We start from the raw sequence: 18,656 nt of genomic DNA on the forward strand, positions 1-18,656 counted from the left end.
ACAGGATGAGAATCTGATTTTCTGGCATGATTTTCACCTTTCAAATACACACGCTTGTATCAAAATACATTGACTTGTTTTCATAACTTACACTTACCAGCTATGTAAGTGTCAAGGAAGATTCTCCTAAATCTTTATACATTGGCTATCCTCATGCATCATTACAAAGCTGGGTTGAGAGAAATAGATCTAGTCTCAGATGGGAAGAAAAGATAAGATTAAAAGAAAACACCACATGAACAGCTTCCCGGGTCATACTGGACGTTAACTGGGGGAAGCTAGAACAAGTGTGAATCAATGCAATGAATGACCTGAAATCTGCAAAATAGCTTGCCCTGTTGAGCAGGGCACCCGAGGCCATTGTTCCTTAGATGTGGGCAAGTTTACCACATCCCAGTAAAGTTTACTAGGCTTTGGGTTTGCTCATAAGGGGAAAGGAGAATAAGAAAATGCAACTGCTAAGACTTTCTTGGCTTCCCAGTGGCTCAGTTGGTAAAGAACCTGCCTACTAGTATAGGAGATGTAGGAGACATGGGTTCAATCTCTGGATCGGGATGATCCCCTGGAGGAGGAAATGGCAACCCACTCCAGTATTCTTGCCAGGAGAATCCCATGGACAGAGGAGCCTGGCGGGCTACAGTCCAAAGGGTTGAAAAGAGTCAGACACGACTGAGCATGCATGCATATATATACACATAGAAGACTTTCTTATTGAAACCTGCCCCCACCCACCACTATTAGGTGTTGCTTCATAACCCTGTCACCAGGGCACAGAGCATATTCTCTGTGGCTCCACACCCAGGTGAGCATGCAGTGGCATGGACCGTTGGGGCAAGTGTCAAGGAGATTTGCTTTTCCACTGCTAAGTTGTTTGCACTCATCATGAAAGAACAAAAGGAACATTACAGAAATATACTGATGGGTTTTCTAACCTGCTCTGAAAGGGAACAAATAAGCTAGTCAGTGGGTGGATAGGGGTCTGGAGGAGGAAAGAGCAGAGAAGAGCTGCGAGCAAGATCCAGAGCAGAAATCTTGCAACATGTGAACTGTTATTTTCCAGTCTCCATTCTCATAAAAATACTTCCCTAATGGAAAGCTCACTGCTCCCTGACACAGTTAGCTTGCTTTACTTAGTAAGTTAACTGAACATGATTTATAGAAAGCCCTAGATCTCTTTATTAAGAAATTATTGTTTTTGTTAGGGATGATAATACATGATTGGTTATTAAAAAAAAAAAAATCCTTATCAGAGATGCACAGTGAAGCGACGAGATGTCTTGGATTTTCCTTAAGATCCTCTGGCAAAAATGATGACAACATGGGGGAAGTTGAGACTGGCCACTCATTGAACTGGGTGATAGGTACATGGAGATTTATTATAATAAATGCTCTACTTTTGTATTGTACGTGTTCTAAGATTTTCATGATTAAAAAGTTAAATGATGACTTAAAAGACAAGTCTAAAAAGCCACATCATGACAATACTCTTTCAGGTGGTTCCCACCCCAAAATGAAGGCAGGCTTAGATGCCTACCACTGATTTTCCCTGATTCAAATATATTATCAGTAGGAAGATCCACTGTTCATTCAATAATCGTTTTTCACAGGCATATAAACATCCAACATTGATATACACACTGATTATAAACTATTTTCCAAAAATTTCAGTTTTTGGCAATGCACAAAACATGTCTCAGGACTGTGGACATCTGGTAACTTCTTTGTCGATTGTTAACAAGGATTGTTGTTAAAAGGCCAAGTTTGAAAAGAACGGTGTGTGGGGCCTCCATTATTTATTTAACTTATCCACCCTTTATCATTTATTTAATCTATTAAACTGTGTTACTTGTTTTAGCAGCTGAAGATTTGCTTAAACCTAAGAAGGAAAGTGCAGGCTAAGCAAGGCTAAGAATGTCAATAAGCGTGGCGTCTACCGGCCTAGACACGACCAGCCTCGTTTTAATCTTGTATGTTAGTGAAAGTAGTACGTTTGGAAGATTATAAATATCCAAAGGATGCCTAGATGGGGATCTTGAAACTAGTTAGAATTACTGTTCCTTCCCTGAGGAGTAACACCAATGGGGGAGCGTCTTGGGGAAGAGGAACCATTCAGAAGCCTCAGCACACCCCACCATGGTCCAGAGCCGAAAGTCTCCGACGCAGAGATACAGAAAGTGTGACAGCTACATGAGCAGCTCTGCGCAACAGGAAGGAAGAAAGTGTCCCCGCCCCGCCCCGCCCCATCCCGGATGCCCCGCCCCGCCCCAGATGCCCCGCCCCAGATGCCCCGCCCACAGCACCAGGCGTTTGCGCGTGCGCAGACGCGGCGACGCACTTACTCTCCTCAGGAAGGTTGTTCTCCCGCTCTTCTCTCTCCATCTGCTGGCACCAGCCTTCCATGCGGTCCCGCTCCGCCTGGAGAAGCTTCAGAAACCAGTGGCCGTCCCGGTGGCACACTGATCTCTGCACGGCCTCCAGGGGGTCTTCGGTGATTGAATCAATCCAGGGGTCCGGGGGCGGCAGAATGGAAGGATCGAAGTCCGCGTCGAAGTCCTCGTCGACCGCGCAGGCGTGGTAATGGTTTCCTGAGCCCTGGATGCTGACGGTGGAGGTGCTGGCATCCCGGGAGAACTGTCTGGCCACCGGGCCGGGGCACGAATTGTCCTCTATCGACTCCAGAGAGTTTTCCAGGTTGTCGTGGAAGTCCAGGTCGGCCTGCACGGCCGTCGTCACACTGTTGGAGCGAGTGAACCTGCGGAAGCTTGGAGGGATAGAGAGAGACTAATTAGTTAAGGATGTTTCTTGAAGCAAAACCACATTCTGCTTCTCCTCATGGGTGTGCCAGGAGGGGGCGGGCAGTCCCATCCTCTCCATCTGTGGAGGTAGCTCCTGGCGGCCAGCGCATCAGTTGCCATAGCGCTAGTGTAAAGAACACGATCCCTCCTCTCTGGTCAGTATGGATGGAATGTGAAATCGTATTTGGAGAAAGTTTAGAAGTGGACCAACAGGCACCAGCTCTCAAAGCCAGATCGATGTCCAAGGTCCACCTTCTGCCCCAGTCTGCCATGGCTTGGATCCTTACATACAGTGATCAGTAAACTTGCTGAGGGGTAAGGAAAACAATTCAGTTATATCTTGCTTTGCTGTAATTTTCTTTGAAACAAGGGGCGGGGGGGAAGGGAATCCAACCCAACGTGGACCAAGACTATCTTGAATCCTGCATAACCACATTTCCCAGGGACAGCTCTTACCTGAAGACAAACTAAAATGCCATTAAGCTCCTCTTAAAATTAAAGCTCCTTCCCCTGGTAATTCTTCTCTTGATCACCTGGTCATAGTGATAATTTGGTACAAAGCCTTTGGGGCAAAATTAGCTCAGATCTAGAGTTCTCCAGTATCGTCTTTCCCTGTACCTTTAATGTCCCCTCCACAGTCCTCCCGAGATAAAGTACAAGACAACTTGATAACAGCATTTCGTATGGACATCCATGCAATCAGTGTCTCTCAGCCAAATGGCTGGAGACACCTACAGTGAAGGTGAGGACTTATGGAAGGTGAGAGGGGTGGGGAAGGACAGGGGAGCAGCGAGTTCTTTCTCAGACAAGGGGCAGGGGAAGGCGTGGGTCTGAAGTAATTTAAAGCACACTCGGCAAAGTTTCCCTGGCTTCAAGAGCAGACAGGAAATGACGATTTAACAAGATATAAGAGTTTATAAGTCTATAGAAGGCAGCATCAGGTGTCTGTTACCCCACTTGATACTTATTTTTTTAAGGTAACTTCCTGATCTAATATTTTTTTATTCTGAAGAAATAACACATAACATAAAATTGACTAACAACTTTCAAGTATATGATTCAGTGGCGTTAAGTTTGTTTCCATGGTTGGGCAGCCATCACCACCATCCCCCTCCAGAACTTTTTCATGTTTGTCAGCTGAAACTGTACCCATTAAACAACTCCCCACTCCACCTCCCTTCCCTCCAGCCTCTAGCAGCCACGATTGCACGTTTTGTCTCTCTAAATTTGATTACTTTCAGTCCCTCATGTAAGTAGAATTATACAGTATTTGTCTTTTTGTCGCTGGCTTATTTTACTTAGCATGATGTCTTCAAAGTTCATCTATATTGTAGCATGTGTCAGAATTCCCTTCCCATTTAAGGCTGAATAATATCCCATTATATGTATATACCACATTGTGTTCATTTTTTAATCCATTGATAAACACTTGACTTTGTTTCACTTTGTGGCTATTGTGAATAATTCTTCTATGAACATGGGTATACAAATACATCTTTGAGATTCTGCTTTTATTTGGTCTGGGTACATAGCCGGAAGCAGAATTGTTGAATTATGTGGTAATTCTGTTTTCCCTAGCAGCCATACCATTTTATATTGCAACCAAAAATGCACAAAGTTTTTAATTTCTCCACATCCTTGCCAACGCTGATTTTCTGACTTTTTCTATAGTAGCTGTTTTAATGGGTATGAAGTGGTGGATTTTCTTGGCTGGTTCATGATTATGCCATGTTATGATGGTTTATTTGCCAGTTGATTTTCAATTAACATTCAGTAGCGCCAGCCTTAAAGGAGAGTGCACTAAGGTCCATACAACATTTAATAAACCAGATAATATGTTTTTTTTCTTAACTCTCCTGGAAACTCTGTAAGAGCCAGTGAGCACCAGTATTCTAGTCCCTCAAAAATAAAGAATGAACAGACTGGAAATCACAAAAAGGAAAAGGTATAATCATCTCAATCAGTCCATTTCCCCCCCTAGAGAACAAATACCAAGACAATAATGACTGCACAATTGATATGTATTAATTATTAGGATGATCACAATAATAAAAAAAATGTTGTGATGCTCGCCATTCATTTTATGAGGATAGGCCAGCCAAAAAAGGCTGGTCCATCTCACTGTTTGCTGTTTTCAAGAAATTACTTCTGCAATCAGAGAAGAAGAAATATCGTGTGATATGCTTTATATGCAGGATCTAAAAAGAAATGAATCAGATGAACTTATTTACAAGACAGAAACAGACTTACAGACTTAAGAGAATGAACTTGTGGTTGCCAGTGGGGAAGGATGGGAGGGAGGGATAGTTAGGGAGTTTGGAATCAATATGTACACACTGCTACATATAAAATGAATCACCTACAAGGACCTACTGAATAGCACAGGGAACCCTGCTCAATGTTATGTGGCAGCCTGGATGGGAAGGAAATTTGGGAGAGAATGGATACATGTATATGTATGGCTGAGTCCCTTTGCTGTCCACCTGAAAGGAATTGGCAACCCATTCCAACAGCCTTGCCTGGAGAATTCCATGGACAGAGGAGCCTGAAGGGCCACAGTATGGGGTGGCAAAGAGTTGGACATGACTGAACAACTAACACACACACACACATGGCTGAGTCCCTCTGGTGTTTACCTGAAACTAGAAACTATCACAATATCGTTAATCGGCTATACCCTAAAACAAGATAAAAAGTTAAAAAAAAGTTACTTCTATGTAAGGTATCAGGCATGGTGATTTTATAGGTGGCTCAGTTGGTAAAAAGTCTGCCTGCAATGCAGGAGACCTAGATTCAATTCTTGGATTGTGAAGAGCCTCTGGAGAAGAGAATGGCAACCCACTCCAGTATTCTTGCCCAGAGAATCCCATGAACAGAGGAGCCTGGTGGGCTATAGCCCATGAGTTCGCAGGGAGTCAGACACGACTGAGCAACTCACACTTAACTCTGAAATGGGTCACAGGAAAAACTGCCCAGTGTGAAAGTCTGAAAGAATGTCCTTTCTGGTACTCTCTGTGAAAACAAGAATGATTCTGCCACCGTGATTCTCCCAAAAGTCAGTGGTTTCTTGGCTTTAGGAGGCCACTTCTGCCGCCTTCTTGCTCACCCGCCAACATGTTAAATGACATCTGAAGCTGAGCTGTCTCTCCAGCTGCACGTGTGTGAATTGGATGACTTTCCTCCTAACAGTTGACATCCTGCCTGTTCCACTGACACAAAATCCTGACTATGAAAATACTTGGCTCCACTCTCCAAGATCATGGGCTGCCAGAGGCATGACATTTCCAGACTCAAGGAAGGCCCAGCGCCTTATTGTTTCCAACTGGAGCAAACTTGCCAGAGACAGAGTCTGCCGCGCAGGCAAATCACAGAGACCCACTTTCCTCATGCCTCTGTTTTTATCTACCCAAATCCGTACCACCAGCATTCCTGATAGAGGGCTCCTGGCTATGAATCTTGTAAAGTATCCACCTTCTTAAGAAAAATGACTTGGCAGGAGATGAGTGGAAGTCTGCAGGTTAGTCACCCGGAAAGAAAGAAAGGTAAAATGGTTTGGGATTAAAAGCGGTGCCTTTGAACTCAGGCAGCCCTCTCTGGGTTGCACTGCTTCTCTCAATTAGGTTCCTTAAACGAGTGCTTTATTCTGCCCAGAGTTTTCAAAGAATGTTCTGCTCTGTGAAACACTTTATGTTTTTCATGTGCTGAGTGTCCTCTGGGCGAAGGGTGTGATCAAGTTGTTGTTTAAAAGTTTGATAGGAACACAGAAGGAGTCACTGGATTTATTTCTGTGTTTTTGAAAAGAATGGATCAGTTGCTGGTGGATGGTACGAACCTAAAAGCTGAAACCAGTGGCTTCAAGACAGTTTCCAGTCTTGAAACTTCCTTGGTCCTTCATGCCAAAAGGTAAAATGTGTAATAATTACAAATTCTGAAATGAACTGGCTGATATTCTGCCCAAGGGATTGAAAAACCATGAAATCAAAGACTGAACCAACCAGTACAGGACAGGATACTGTGTCTGTTCTGAAGGCAGGAGAAAGGACACTTATGAGCATTCACCTCTGCTGTCTTTGTGCTCTTTCTATGAAACAAGTTTATGTTTCTGATGAGAGGATTTTCCGTCCCTCTCCCACCACTTTTCTGTTCAGCAGATTACAAATCAAGGAATAGATGGGAAATCTTGGAGGCTTATTCTCATCTCCCTTGTCAGGTGGAGGTGTATTTGAATAAAATGAGTCATGAACAAAAACTAAGCAGAGTCTATATATCTTTAGAACACACATGCTTTGTTCCTGCAAGTTCAGTTATCTGAGCTGCAAATCATAAAGACCCTTGCTCCTTGGAAAAAAAGCTATGACAAGCCTAGACAGCGTATTAAAAAGCCGAGACACCACTTTGCCGACAAAGGTCTGTATTAAAGCTATGGTTTTCTCAGTAGTCATGTATGGATGTGAGAGTTGGTCCATAAAGAAGGCTGAGCACTGAAGCATTTATCCATTTGAATTGTGGTTCTAGAAGACTCTTGAGAGTCCTTTGGACAGCAAGGAGATCAAATCAGTCAACCCTAAACGAAATCAACCCTGAATATTCATTGGAAGGACTGATGCTGAAGCTGAAGCTCCAATACTTTGGCCACCTGATGTGAAGAGCTGACTCATTGGAAAAGACCCTGATGTTGGGAAAGATTGAAGGCAAAAGGAGAAGAGGGCGGCAGAGGATGAGATGGTTGCATGGCTTCACTGACTCAATGGACAAGAATTTGAGCAAACTCCAGGAGATAGTGGAGGACAGAGGAGACTGGTGTGCTGCAGTCCATGCGGTCAAAAAGAGTTGGACATGACTGAGCGACTGAATAACGAGTCATAAACTTATCTTAGGGAAACTCACACCTGTTACAGAATTCTGTACTCCATGTGTCCTATCCACATAAAAGGTGCCTTTCAGGACTAAATCTAGGCTCAAAGAGAGAAACGCCAAGTCCTATGCTGTTCTTTCTTCTTTACACATTTTTTCCTGTACCTCCTGTCAAAGGCTGAATACACATGGAATTTGGAGATACTGTCCTTCAAAAGTTCAGTATCTTGGTGTTTTGGGAAATGGTACTTAACTGATGTAAAAATCCAAGATGTCTCATTACATAAAAGACAGGTGGAAAGGATGGTAAGGGAGGTGACGAGATTGAGATCAAGAATTAAGACAACCTAACAAAGAGATTCACTCTTTCTTGTCAGACCAGCTTCCCAGTTAGAATGGAGGACAGAGGAACCTACGGGTAATGCAGCCCTTGTTCACAAATTCAGTGAAAGTGTCCTGCTCCCCATTTGAATGTGCTTAGCATGGTCCTATTGACAGATTTTAAAACTACTCAACACAAGCATCCATTGGTCATTTAAAACCCTCCATATTCATCATCCTTTTGCCCAAAGCTCTCTTTAAGCAAAGAAAATGAGAATAAGTTTTCTACATGAAGACTCACTCTAGGCCAAATAATTGTAATGCATTGGTCAAGTAAAAGGGAGGGAGTGGTAATGATGAGAGTGGGCTTGGTATTAGCTGATAGTGTCTGTGAGGGCCCGGCTTGTTGCCATTCCCCTGTTAGTGCCAGCTGGGCAGGCTCTGTATCCTTGATGGGCTGTCACCATGGGAACCTTGGTTGGGAGCCTCAACAAAACATCCTTGAGCTGACTGTGCCCCAGAAGGAACCACTTTCCCTCCGCAACAAGAACGTTAGGTCATTTGTTGGCCCCTGACCCCAGGTACCGAACAAAAGCCCGAGAAGTCTCACCTACAGTTGTCTTTCTTTGAGTCCTGTTTTGGGGTCAAATGGGGGCCACTGGCTTGTGAGTCAGATGGTAATTTTTCTTTTTTCAAAGTAAATTATCTTGGAAAGCATGTAAAAAGGAAGCAAGAGAAAGATGGAGGGAAGTAGGAGGAGGAGGCTGGGCAGGAAGGAAAGAACGAAAAAGAGAAGGAAGGAAGGAAGAAAATGTATGAGGCATTTAAGGAATTATGCCAGTTTCCAGGCTTTTGAAATCTGAAATGCATGAATGCCATGCCTTTAAAACTCAGGTGTAGCAGAAGGAACTATTTGGCTAGGCCATAGTATTGTTAACTTGGCAAAGAAAAGAGATTGTTTGTCGAGTATAATAGGGAGGGTGGGTGCTCGTCTGTGCGATGCTCCAGGGGAGCTGAGAGCGGTTGGATTGATTCAAAGCCTCTGGGTTGGCAGATGCTGGATGTTTCTGACTGCCAAAGGTCTTGCCAAGTCTCTGGTCCCTGAACAGGCTGTCAGAAGATGCTGCCTCGATTTTGGCTTTTTGTTTTTAACATCCTGCTTAGTCAAAAAGGCACAAATCGCTGCAAGCCCAAATGTTTACATATTTAAGTCAGTCAGGATCAAAAGAGGTCTTTTGTAGCAGTTGACACAGTGTTAATACAGAGAACAATGCTCCTTTCCCACAGGGTTGTTCCCCCCAGTTTGAGGCTTTAACCAAGTGAAGCTTTAACATGTGAAGCAAGGGAGATATTAAAAACTCAGAACTGTATAGGAATAGAGGTAATTTTGGTGAAGGAACAAAAGCAGGTATTGGTTTCTAGAAATAGGAAACAAGTCCCATAATGGGCGCTCAAGCTTTCCTTCCACACTTGTGTTCAATCTGTGTGTTCACAAATCTGCTGAAATGGCAGGTGTCATTCACAAGCACTTTTTTTTCCTTGCTGCTCAGCATGGCTTGCAGGATCTAAGTTCCCCTAACAGGGATGGAACCCAGGGCCCTGGCAGTGAAAGCAACGAGTCCTAGCCACTGGACTGCTAGGGAATTGCCCACAAGCACATTTTAATGTCAGCATTTCCTCCCTTAAACATTAAGTGTGTCCTGGAGGGTCTCTGTTTTACAAGGGAAGAAGGAGATGGTTCCACCAAGTGGGGATGAGAAAGGCCAGAGGCTAGTATGCAAATCCATCTGCTCCCATTCCCATACCATAAATGAAATATAGATGAAAGATCTTGTTTTCTTTTGCATACACACACCTCCAAATATGCACACCCTGCCCTGAACCAGACAGCATATTAAAAAGCAGAGACATTACTTTGTCAACAAAGGTCCGTCTAGTCAAAGCTATGGTTTTTCCAGTAGTCATGTATGGATGTGAGAGCTGGACCACAAAGAAAGCTGAGTGCCAAACAACTGATGATTTTAAACTGTGGTGTTGGAGAAGACTCTTGAGAGTCCCTTGGGCTGCAAGGGGATCTAACCAGTCAATCCTAAAGGAAATCAGTCCTGAATATTCATTGGAAGGCTGATGCTGAAGCTGAAACTTCAATACTTCGGCCACCTGATGTGAAGAACTGACTCACTGGAAAAGACCCTGACGCTGGGCAAGATTGAAGGCAGGAGGGCAAGGGGACAACAGAGGATGAGATGGTTGGATGGCATCACCAACTTGATGGACATGAGTTTGAGCAAGCTCTGGGAGTTGGTGATGGACAGGGAAGCCTGGTGTGCTGCAGTCCATGGGGTCGCAAAGAGTCGGACACGACTGAGCAACTGAGCTGACTGACTGACTGACTGCCCTGGACATTCACTGTCAGCTAGCCTCACCTATGTAACAAGGAAATGGTGGGGACTGGGGAGTTGATGAAGGAGGAAAAGGCCACAAAATGACTTACTATCCATTTATTCTGGGATAAGTTTTCTCTTCTAGTTCCCTCAGCTCTGAAAGTAAATAGTCTCTTCAGTAACTATCTCTCACTTGGACGATTTCCAGATAAAGAGGCCAGTCAGTTAAGAAGTAGTTTACAAGACATAGGAGGAAATATTAAACACACATATGCTAGGAAAATAACATTCTGGAGTTTTCTTGGCAGAAAATTGCTGTGAGACCAGTAGCTTTTCTCTGTGCATGTCCATTTGTCATTTTGACAATGTTAATAAATAACCCCAAAGCACACCATTTTGAAGCTTTCAGCTCCCCTTAACTCTTTCAGTTGCGAAGACCAAAGATGATTGCTTTATAAATTGTTCAAAAATACATCACAAATATCTAACCTTATAAAATGTAGTTGAGTTGGGATGGGGATAGGAGACTGGAACCTGTACTGAATGCTTATCCACACTTGTCTCTTGTTTCTGAACTAGATATTATGAGGGCAATATAGTGACCTGGGAAATGTAGGAATAAACAGAAAGGCAAGACCCAGGAGATTGGGTCTAGACATCAACTAAGAGTCTTCATCTTGGGATTTCCCTGGTGGTCCAGTGGCTAAGACTCTGAGCTCCCAATGCCGGGGGCCTGGGTTTGATTCCTGGTCAGGGAACTAGATCCCACACACCACAACTAAAGATCCTGTGTGCCTCAATTAAGACCCAGAGCAGCTAAATAATTAAAAAAAAAAAAGAGTTTCCATCTGTGTGTAATGCTCTTTCAAAATTGAGGGAACACTGCTGGAATGTTGAATCAGAGAACATATACCTAAAAATGGTATAGGTGGTCACTACATCCAACTCAAAAACTTTAGATATGGAAAGGTAAAGTTACTTTTAATTTGGATCTCTTTGTCTGGAATGCTCTTTTTCTCCCTGTGATTCCAGTATATTCCACGACCTTCCAACCAGAGAGGAGTGCTGATAACTGGGCTTACCCCATCCACAGGCCAAATAAAACCTACATTGATGACTTCTGCTTCTGGCCAAGAATAGAGTAAGAATGACTGAACCGATTTACACGTCTCTCTGAAACAACTGTAAAAGACTTACATACACGCAAATAAATTGTATTTACATGACCTAACAATGGACAATTGGAAATGGAAATAAAAATAAATTTACAACAGCAAGAAAAATATGAAATATCAGTGGGTAAACTGACAAAATATGTGCAGGACCTAAAATAGCTGTAAAAATTTTAAAAAGCACTTTGAAAAAGAAGGAAGTTGGTGGACTTATATTACCTGATTTCAAGACTTACTATAAAGCTACAATAGTCAAGACAGTGTTGCATCGGTGTGAAGATGGATAATTAGATAAATGGAACAACACAGAGAAGGCAAAATTATATCTATCTTTATATTAATAAATATTTGAGAGAAGGTTAAAAGGATATTCATATGCAAAAATTAAGCTTTGATCCATACCTCACACCATGTATAAAAATTACTTGAAATATAGGTCCTAGACCATAAAATCTAAAATGACATTCTGGAAGAAAACATAGAAAAACCTTGTTACCTTGAATTAGCTAAAGATTTCTTAGCTATGACACTGAAAGCACAATCCAGGGACAGGAGGAGGCTTTGGGGAGTGATGGATGTGTTCTCTGGGTTTCTCCAAAGGCTCAGCAGTAAAGAATCTGCCTGCAATGCTGGAGACCCAAGTTTGATCCCTGGGTCGGGAAGGTCCCCTGGAGAAGGGAATGGCAGCCCACTCCAGTATTCTTGCCTGGAGAATCCAATGGCCAGAGGAGCCTGGTGGGCTACAGTCCATGGGGTTGCAAAGAGCTGGACATGACTGAGCACACATGCAGTGTGAAGTTCTACCTCCTGCACATTTTTTTTTTTTCTTTTTAAAAACGTGCTTAATGTTTATGTGTACTTGTGCTTAGTCGCTCCAGGGAATCTTCCCAATCCAGGGATTGAACCCAGTCTCCCACATTGCAGGCGGATTCTTCACCATCTGAGGCACCAGGGAAGTTTTATGAACAAAAGTTTTATGTACTTAACACTTAATCCTCAAAATTCCCCCAGGTGTATAAGCATCTTCTCCATGCATTGGATCAGATTAGGAATTTCACCAGTCTTCCTGAAGAAATCTTTAACAGCTTCTGACCTGTCCCCTCTCACCCGGCCTCTCACCAGACTTGCCTCACCACCGTTGTCAGGAGATTCCTCTCCATCATCCTGAGACTTCCCTTTCCCCTTTCTTGTGCTGGATCACCTGTTTCCTGGATTCCATATTTACTTCTTTTTTAAAAAATATTTATTTATTTTGGCTACGTCGGGTCCCACATGTAGCATGTGGGATCTAGCTCCCTGACCAAGGATGGAACCCAGGTCCCTTGCATTGGGAATGCAGAGTCTTAGCCACTGGACCACCAGGGAAGTCCCTGTATATTTACTTCTTTCTTTGCTTTTTTCCTTTTTGTACTTTTTTCTAGAAATGTCTTCAGTTTTATCTTTCAACTCTTCTGTTGGGTTTTCCAGTTCTCTGTTAAGTTTTTTAATTTTTAAGAGCCCTTTTCTTTCCATCCCACCTCTCCACTCCCCACCAGGTATACAGGAAGATGCTCTGTAAGGGACTGCATCAATTTCCACTTCCTTCACAGGGACTTCTTGCCTAACCTTCCTCTCTTTTCTCTTAAAAAAAAAAAAAAAAAACTTTAAAAATTTCTGGATTTTCCTGAAAATGTTTGGTTCTCATTTCATGGCTTTTTTCTGGTCTCTGTGAGTTTGCTGATTCTTAGCTGTCTGCTCCTCCTTGAAAGTCATAGAAAAAGCCTCCTGAGAAGTCTGTGCTTTGGAGACAGGCTCATTCATTGTGATCCTCAGCGTTGGGTGATCCAACTGCCGAATCCCTGATGACAGTTTCTTTGGTTCTTTGGGCTCAGACTGGCCCATTCCTCCACTGCAGGCTGTTCATACACCTACACAGAGGGAATGTGTTTGGCTGCCGGGATCCTGGGAGCCGAGAGAGCATAGAATACTTAGGGCAGGTGCCTCGACATTCTGTTTGTGAATTTTCATTTATCCTCCTATTTTCAGTACAGCAACCCTGCCCTCAACTGTTTGCCTGTCTTCCAGACCCAGGACCATTTGTTTTGGCCTCTTAAGGGAAGCCTCCAGCTTCCTGCCAGAGTAGGGAAGAGCCATCTGTCACCTGACTGCAGATTCAGGCAGTTTTAGCTCCACCCCCAGCCCTATGTCCAGTGCTGTCAATGCCCACGCCTTTTATAGGTTCTGAAACTTAAGTTGAATTATATCTTAGATTTCTGCATGGCTAGCTTTAGATTCAGCTTTCTCTGGTCACCTAAGCCAATTATCATGTGTCTATCTGCCTTCCAGCTCCTGCTGCTGTATTTTTTCCTCTCTTGTTCTCATCCTCCACAACTTGTGCCAAAACAAACACAAAATCCTTTTACTGTCATTTAGTTTCAGAAGGCCTCAAAGATCGATGTGTATATATTTTTTTCACCACCTTTAATCAAAAGTCAATCTAGCAATAATGCACATATTCAACAGGGAGAGAAATTTAATTCATATTCTTAAATATTGTATAACTATTAAAAGAAGTATTTGTCATGAATTTTTAATAATGAGAACACTTTTGTTGTAATATTAGTTGATTTTTAAAATATTACTGAGTTTTTTACAAAAGAAGATTTCAACAACTTTCAAAATGTTCATGGAGAAAGCATAGGTAAAAATATACCCCTCTATTAGTTCATGGTTAATGAGTAGGATTATGGAAATTTTTATTTTTATTTCTGCAATTTATAAATTTTCATAGTATATAAATATTATCTTTTCTTGTCATTAATAAGATTACTTAATGATTCACAATTATAGAAAAAGTATTGTTGTTGCTTAGTTGCTAAGTCATATAATACTTAAAAAGGTATCTGTCTATCCACACATATAATCACAGTTTTTTCAGTTGCTCCAAAGTTCACTGGAGAGTTATAGACTGTTAACATGCTGCTGTATGTTTTCCTCTCAGTAAATATGCATGCTATTTTTATAATAAAAATAATAATATTCTTCCTCTTTGTATCCACTGTTAAGACTTTTGGAGTCAGTCATGGGCTAAGGTAAGAAAGTCTAGTTTGAACTACTGTTGAAATACAGTTGTTACTTGGAAAGAAAGGGGAGATCCCTGGGAGCTTTTTAGCTTTCTCATCTTAGTCAATGGAAAGGATTGGTTTACTAGATTTGCTAATTATCAGCTTGGAAGACAGGAAGACCATGAGAACTCCTGGGGACCAGTCCAGGGAATGGGAGGGGATGGAAGCAGGATGCTTGGAGGGCCTGGGATAGAGCACAGAGCATGGCTGAGGGGAGCGTTCCTAGGAGAGGGCTTGACCCACTTTGCTTAGGATCATTCCCGCAGAGCAGCAAAAATAATGCCATGTGGATCCTATCGAATAATCCTACTGGCTGACCTGTGAAACAGGAATTGGGGACAGATAGCTAATGTTGGGGGCCTCCCAGGTGGTGCTAGTGGTAAAGAATCTGCCTGCCAGTGCAGGAGATACAGGAGACAAGGATTCCATCCCTGGGTTGGAAAGATTTCCTGGAGGAGGAAATGGCAACCCACTCCAGTATTCTTGTCTGGAGAATTCCATGGTCAGAGGATTCTGGCAGGCTATAGTCCATGAGGCTGCAAAGAATCAGACACGGCTGAGTGACTGAGCACATAAAGCACACAGCTAATGTTGGATGGAGAGGAGACATTGCTTTATTAGCCTAAAGGAAGTTTTGAAGTCTTACTTCAAAACCCCATGCATTCATCGACCCTGGCTTGGTGCTGCCATAGCATTTAAACTAGTGACCTCCAGACAGCCTTCCTCTGTGCATGGTCCCTGCCTGCAAATAAGTGAGGAAGATTTGTGATCCTCTGTTTGGATTCCTTTTCTTGAAGTAGATCGGTTATCAGTGCATCTTATCTTTTTAGTAATGAGTTACTAACTTTTTCTTTTGTTTCAATAGGGAGCACTGAATAACACCCTGAATTTACAAGTCTACCTTTTAATAGATGAATCAGCCAGATGGACTCTGCTGTTGGATTTAGTTCCTAAACTGTGATGGTTTCAAAAAGTGATGTTGAGTCTCAGCCTCTTACAAAGTCTTTTTTTTTTTTTTAATTAATTTGCTTTTATTTTTGGCTGCACTGGGTCTTCGTTGTGCTGTGTGGGCTTTCTCTAGTTGCAGCAAGCAGGGGCTACTCTTCACTGAGGTAGGTGGGCTTCTCATCGCGGTGGCTTCTCTTGCTTCTGAGCTTGGGCTCTAGGGTGCGTGGGGTTCGGTAGTTGGTGGCTTGATGGCTCTAGAGCACAGACTCAGTAGTTGTGGTACATGGGCTTATTTACTCCAAGGCATGTGGGATTTTCCCAGACCAGGGATGGCACCCATGCGTTGGCTGGCAGGTTCTTATCCACTGCCACCAGGAAGCCCATCTTACAAAGTCTTTTAATTTTCCTCTCTTTGCACTATCTCTTTGTTTCTCTTGCTATATTTTCTTTCTTTTTTCACTTTTTGTTAGGCTAGTGTCATTTATCAGTCTGTTTATTTGGGAAAGTGAGAGATGGATTGTAATAGCCATTCAATGTGAAAACAACAGTCCTATCTTTTATCATTAGATAATTAAAAAATAATTTAAAATATTAAAAAAAAACCCAGCTGTCTTTAAGAAAGCTCATCTACCCAGTTTTGTATTTTAAGATAAGATCCTATCTAAATGAATGACTACCAGCAAAATTATAAAAAGAATTAAAATTAGAGACAGAAGAAACAAGCAATCTCTGCTTGTTTGACAGCAAATTTCTTACGGCAAGGTTGAAAACAATCATGAACATCAATTTTTAATGCTTATTTATTTCATAGCAGTTAACTACATAGTGACCTTTGAGAATGGGTATGGTTTGGAAGTTTAAGCACCACCAAAATTGGGGCTGCCAGCTTTTTGGGGGGATGTCTTTAAAAGAAATTACTCAGTTTACTGAGGAACAGCAATAATTTATTAAATGTTCAACTTTTTAATAACATGATAAAAATAGCTCATTTGAAGTTTGGGGGTTGCTATTAAGCATATAATGTTTAACATTCCTACAGAAATGGACAAGCATCAGGGCATGAATTCGATCATATAGAATTGCTAACTGCAGGGGAAATGTTTGAAGTACATTTAAAAAATTAGGATGATTTTCTCTTATCTTTAAAGAAAAGATGGTATAATTGCTTTCTTGAGACTTCACTCTTTAGAGAGATTTATTCATGTTATATATAATATAATGTAATATCCTTCCTTATCTCTGATAATTTTTCTTACTCCGAAGGCTCCTCTGTCTGAAATTAATATAGCAGCTCCTGTTTTTTTTGTTGTTGTTGTTTTGTTTTTGCTTTTTTTTTTTAAACTTTATTTTTGGCTGCGCTGGGTCTTCATTGCTGCTTGAGGGCTTCTCTCTAGTTGCTTCAAGCAGAGGCTACTCTCTAGTTGTGGTGCACAGGCTTTTCATTGTGGTGGCTTCTCTTGTTGTGGAGCATGGCCTCTAGGCATGCAGGCTTCAGTAGTTGTGGTGCATGGACTTAGTTGTTCCGTGGCAATGTGGGATCTTCCTAGACCAGGGATTGAACCTGTGTCCTCTGCATTGGTAGGCAGATTCTTAACCACTGGACCACCAGGGAAGTTCACTCCTGCTTTCTTTTGACTAGTATTAATACAGAATGGACCTAATAGAAGCAGAAGATATTAAGAAGAGGTGGCAATAATACACAGAAGAACTATACAAAAAAGATCTTCATGACCCAGATAACCACGATGATGTGATCACTCACCTAGAGCCAGACATCCTGGAATGTGAAGTCAAGTGGGCCTTAGGAAGCATTACTACAAACAAGGCTAGTGGAGGTGATGGAATTCCAGCTGAGCTATTTCAAATCCTAAAAGATGATGCTGTGAAAGTGCTGTACTCAATATGCCAGCACATTTGGAAAACTCAGCAGTGGCCACAGGACTGGAAAAGGTCAGTTTTCATTCTAATCCCAAAGAAAGGCAATGCCAAAGAATGCTCAAACTACCGCACAATTGCACTCATCTCTCAACACTAGCAAAGTAATGCTCAAAATTCACCAAGCCAGGCTTCAACAGTACATGAACCATGAACTTCCATATATTCAAGCTGGACTTAGAAAAGGCAGAGGAACCAGAGATCAAATTGCCAACATCCATTGGATCATCAAAAAAATGAGAGTTCCAGAAAAATATCTATTTCTGCTTTATTGACTATGCTAAAGCCTTTGACTGTGTGAATCACAACAAATTGTGGAAAATTCTTAAAGAGATGGGAATCCTAAACCACCTTACATGCCTCTTGAGAACTCTGTGTGCAGATCAAGAAGGAATAGTTAGAACTGGACATGGAACAACAGACTGGTTCCAAATTGGGAAAGGAGTATGTCAAGACTGTATATTGTCACTCTGCTTATTTAACTTATATGCAGAGTACATCCTGTGAAATGCCAGCTGGATGAAGCACAAACTGGAATTAAAATTGCTGGAGAAATATCAGTAACCTCAGATATGCAGATGACACCACCCTTATGGCAGAAAGCGAAGAACTAAAGAGCCTCTTGATGAAAGTGAAAGAAGAGAGTGAAAAAGTTGGCTTAAAACTCAACATTCGGAAAACTAAGATCATGGCATCTGGTCCCATCACTTCATGGCAAATAAATGGGGAAACAATGGAAACAGTGACAGACTTTATTTTTTGGGCTCCAAAATCACTGCAGATGGTGACTGCAGCCATGATATTAAAAGACGCTTGCTCCTTGGAAGAAAAGCTATGACCAACCTAGATGGCATATTAAAAAGCAGAGACGTTACTTTACCAACAAAGGTCCGTCTAGTCAAAGCTATAGTTTTTCCAGTAGTCATTAATGGATGTGAGAGTTGGACCACAAAAAAAGCTGAGTTCCAAAGAATTGATGCTTTTGAACTGTGGTGTTGGAGAAGATTCTTGAGAGTCCCTTGGACTTTAAGGAGATCAAACCGGTCAATCCTAAAGCAATCCTGAATATTCATTGGAAGACTGATGCTGAAGCTGAAACTTCAATACTTTGGCCACCTGATGTGAAGAACTGACTCATTGGAA

The 18,656-nt window shown here is 42.1% G+C and overlaps 1 protein-coding gene across 2 annotated transcripts in view; it reads right to left on the bottom strand.

The window, feature by feature from the left end:
- Positions 1–18,656, bottom strand: part of DLGAP1 (DLG associated protein 1) — a 754,315-nt gene that overhangs the window by 18,737 nt on the left and 716,922 nt on the right. For both annotated transcript variants that reach the window (XM_061130894.1, XM_061130895.1), the window contains one exon: positions 2,340–2,761. In XM_061130894.1, coding sequence (XP_060986877.1) covers positions 2,340–2,761 — 422 coding nt within the window. The remainder of the gene's footprint in view (positions 1–2,339; positions 2,762–18,656) is intronic.

Source organism: Dama dama, chromosome 27 (assembly GCF_033118175.1).
Source record: "Dama dama isolate Ldn47 chromosome 27, ASM3311817v1, whole genome shotgun sequence".
NCBI classification, from domain to species: domain Eukaryota; kingdom Metazoa; phylum Chordata; class Mammalia; order Artiodactyla; family Cervidae; genus Dama; species Dama dama.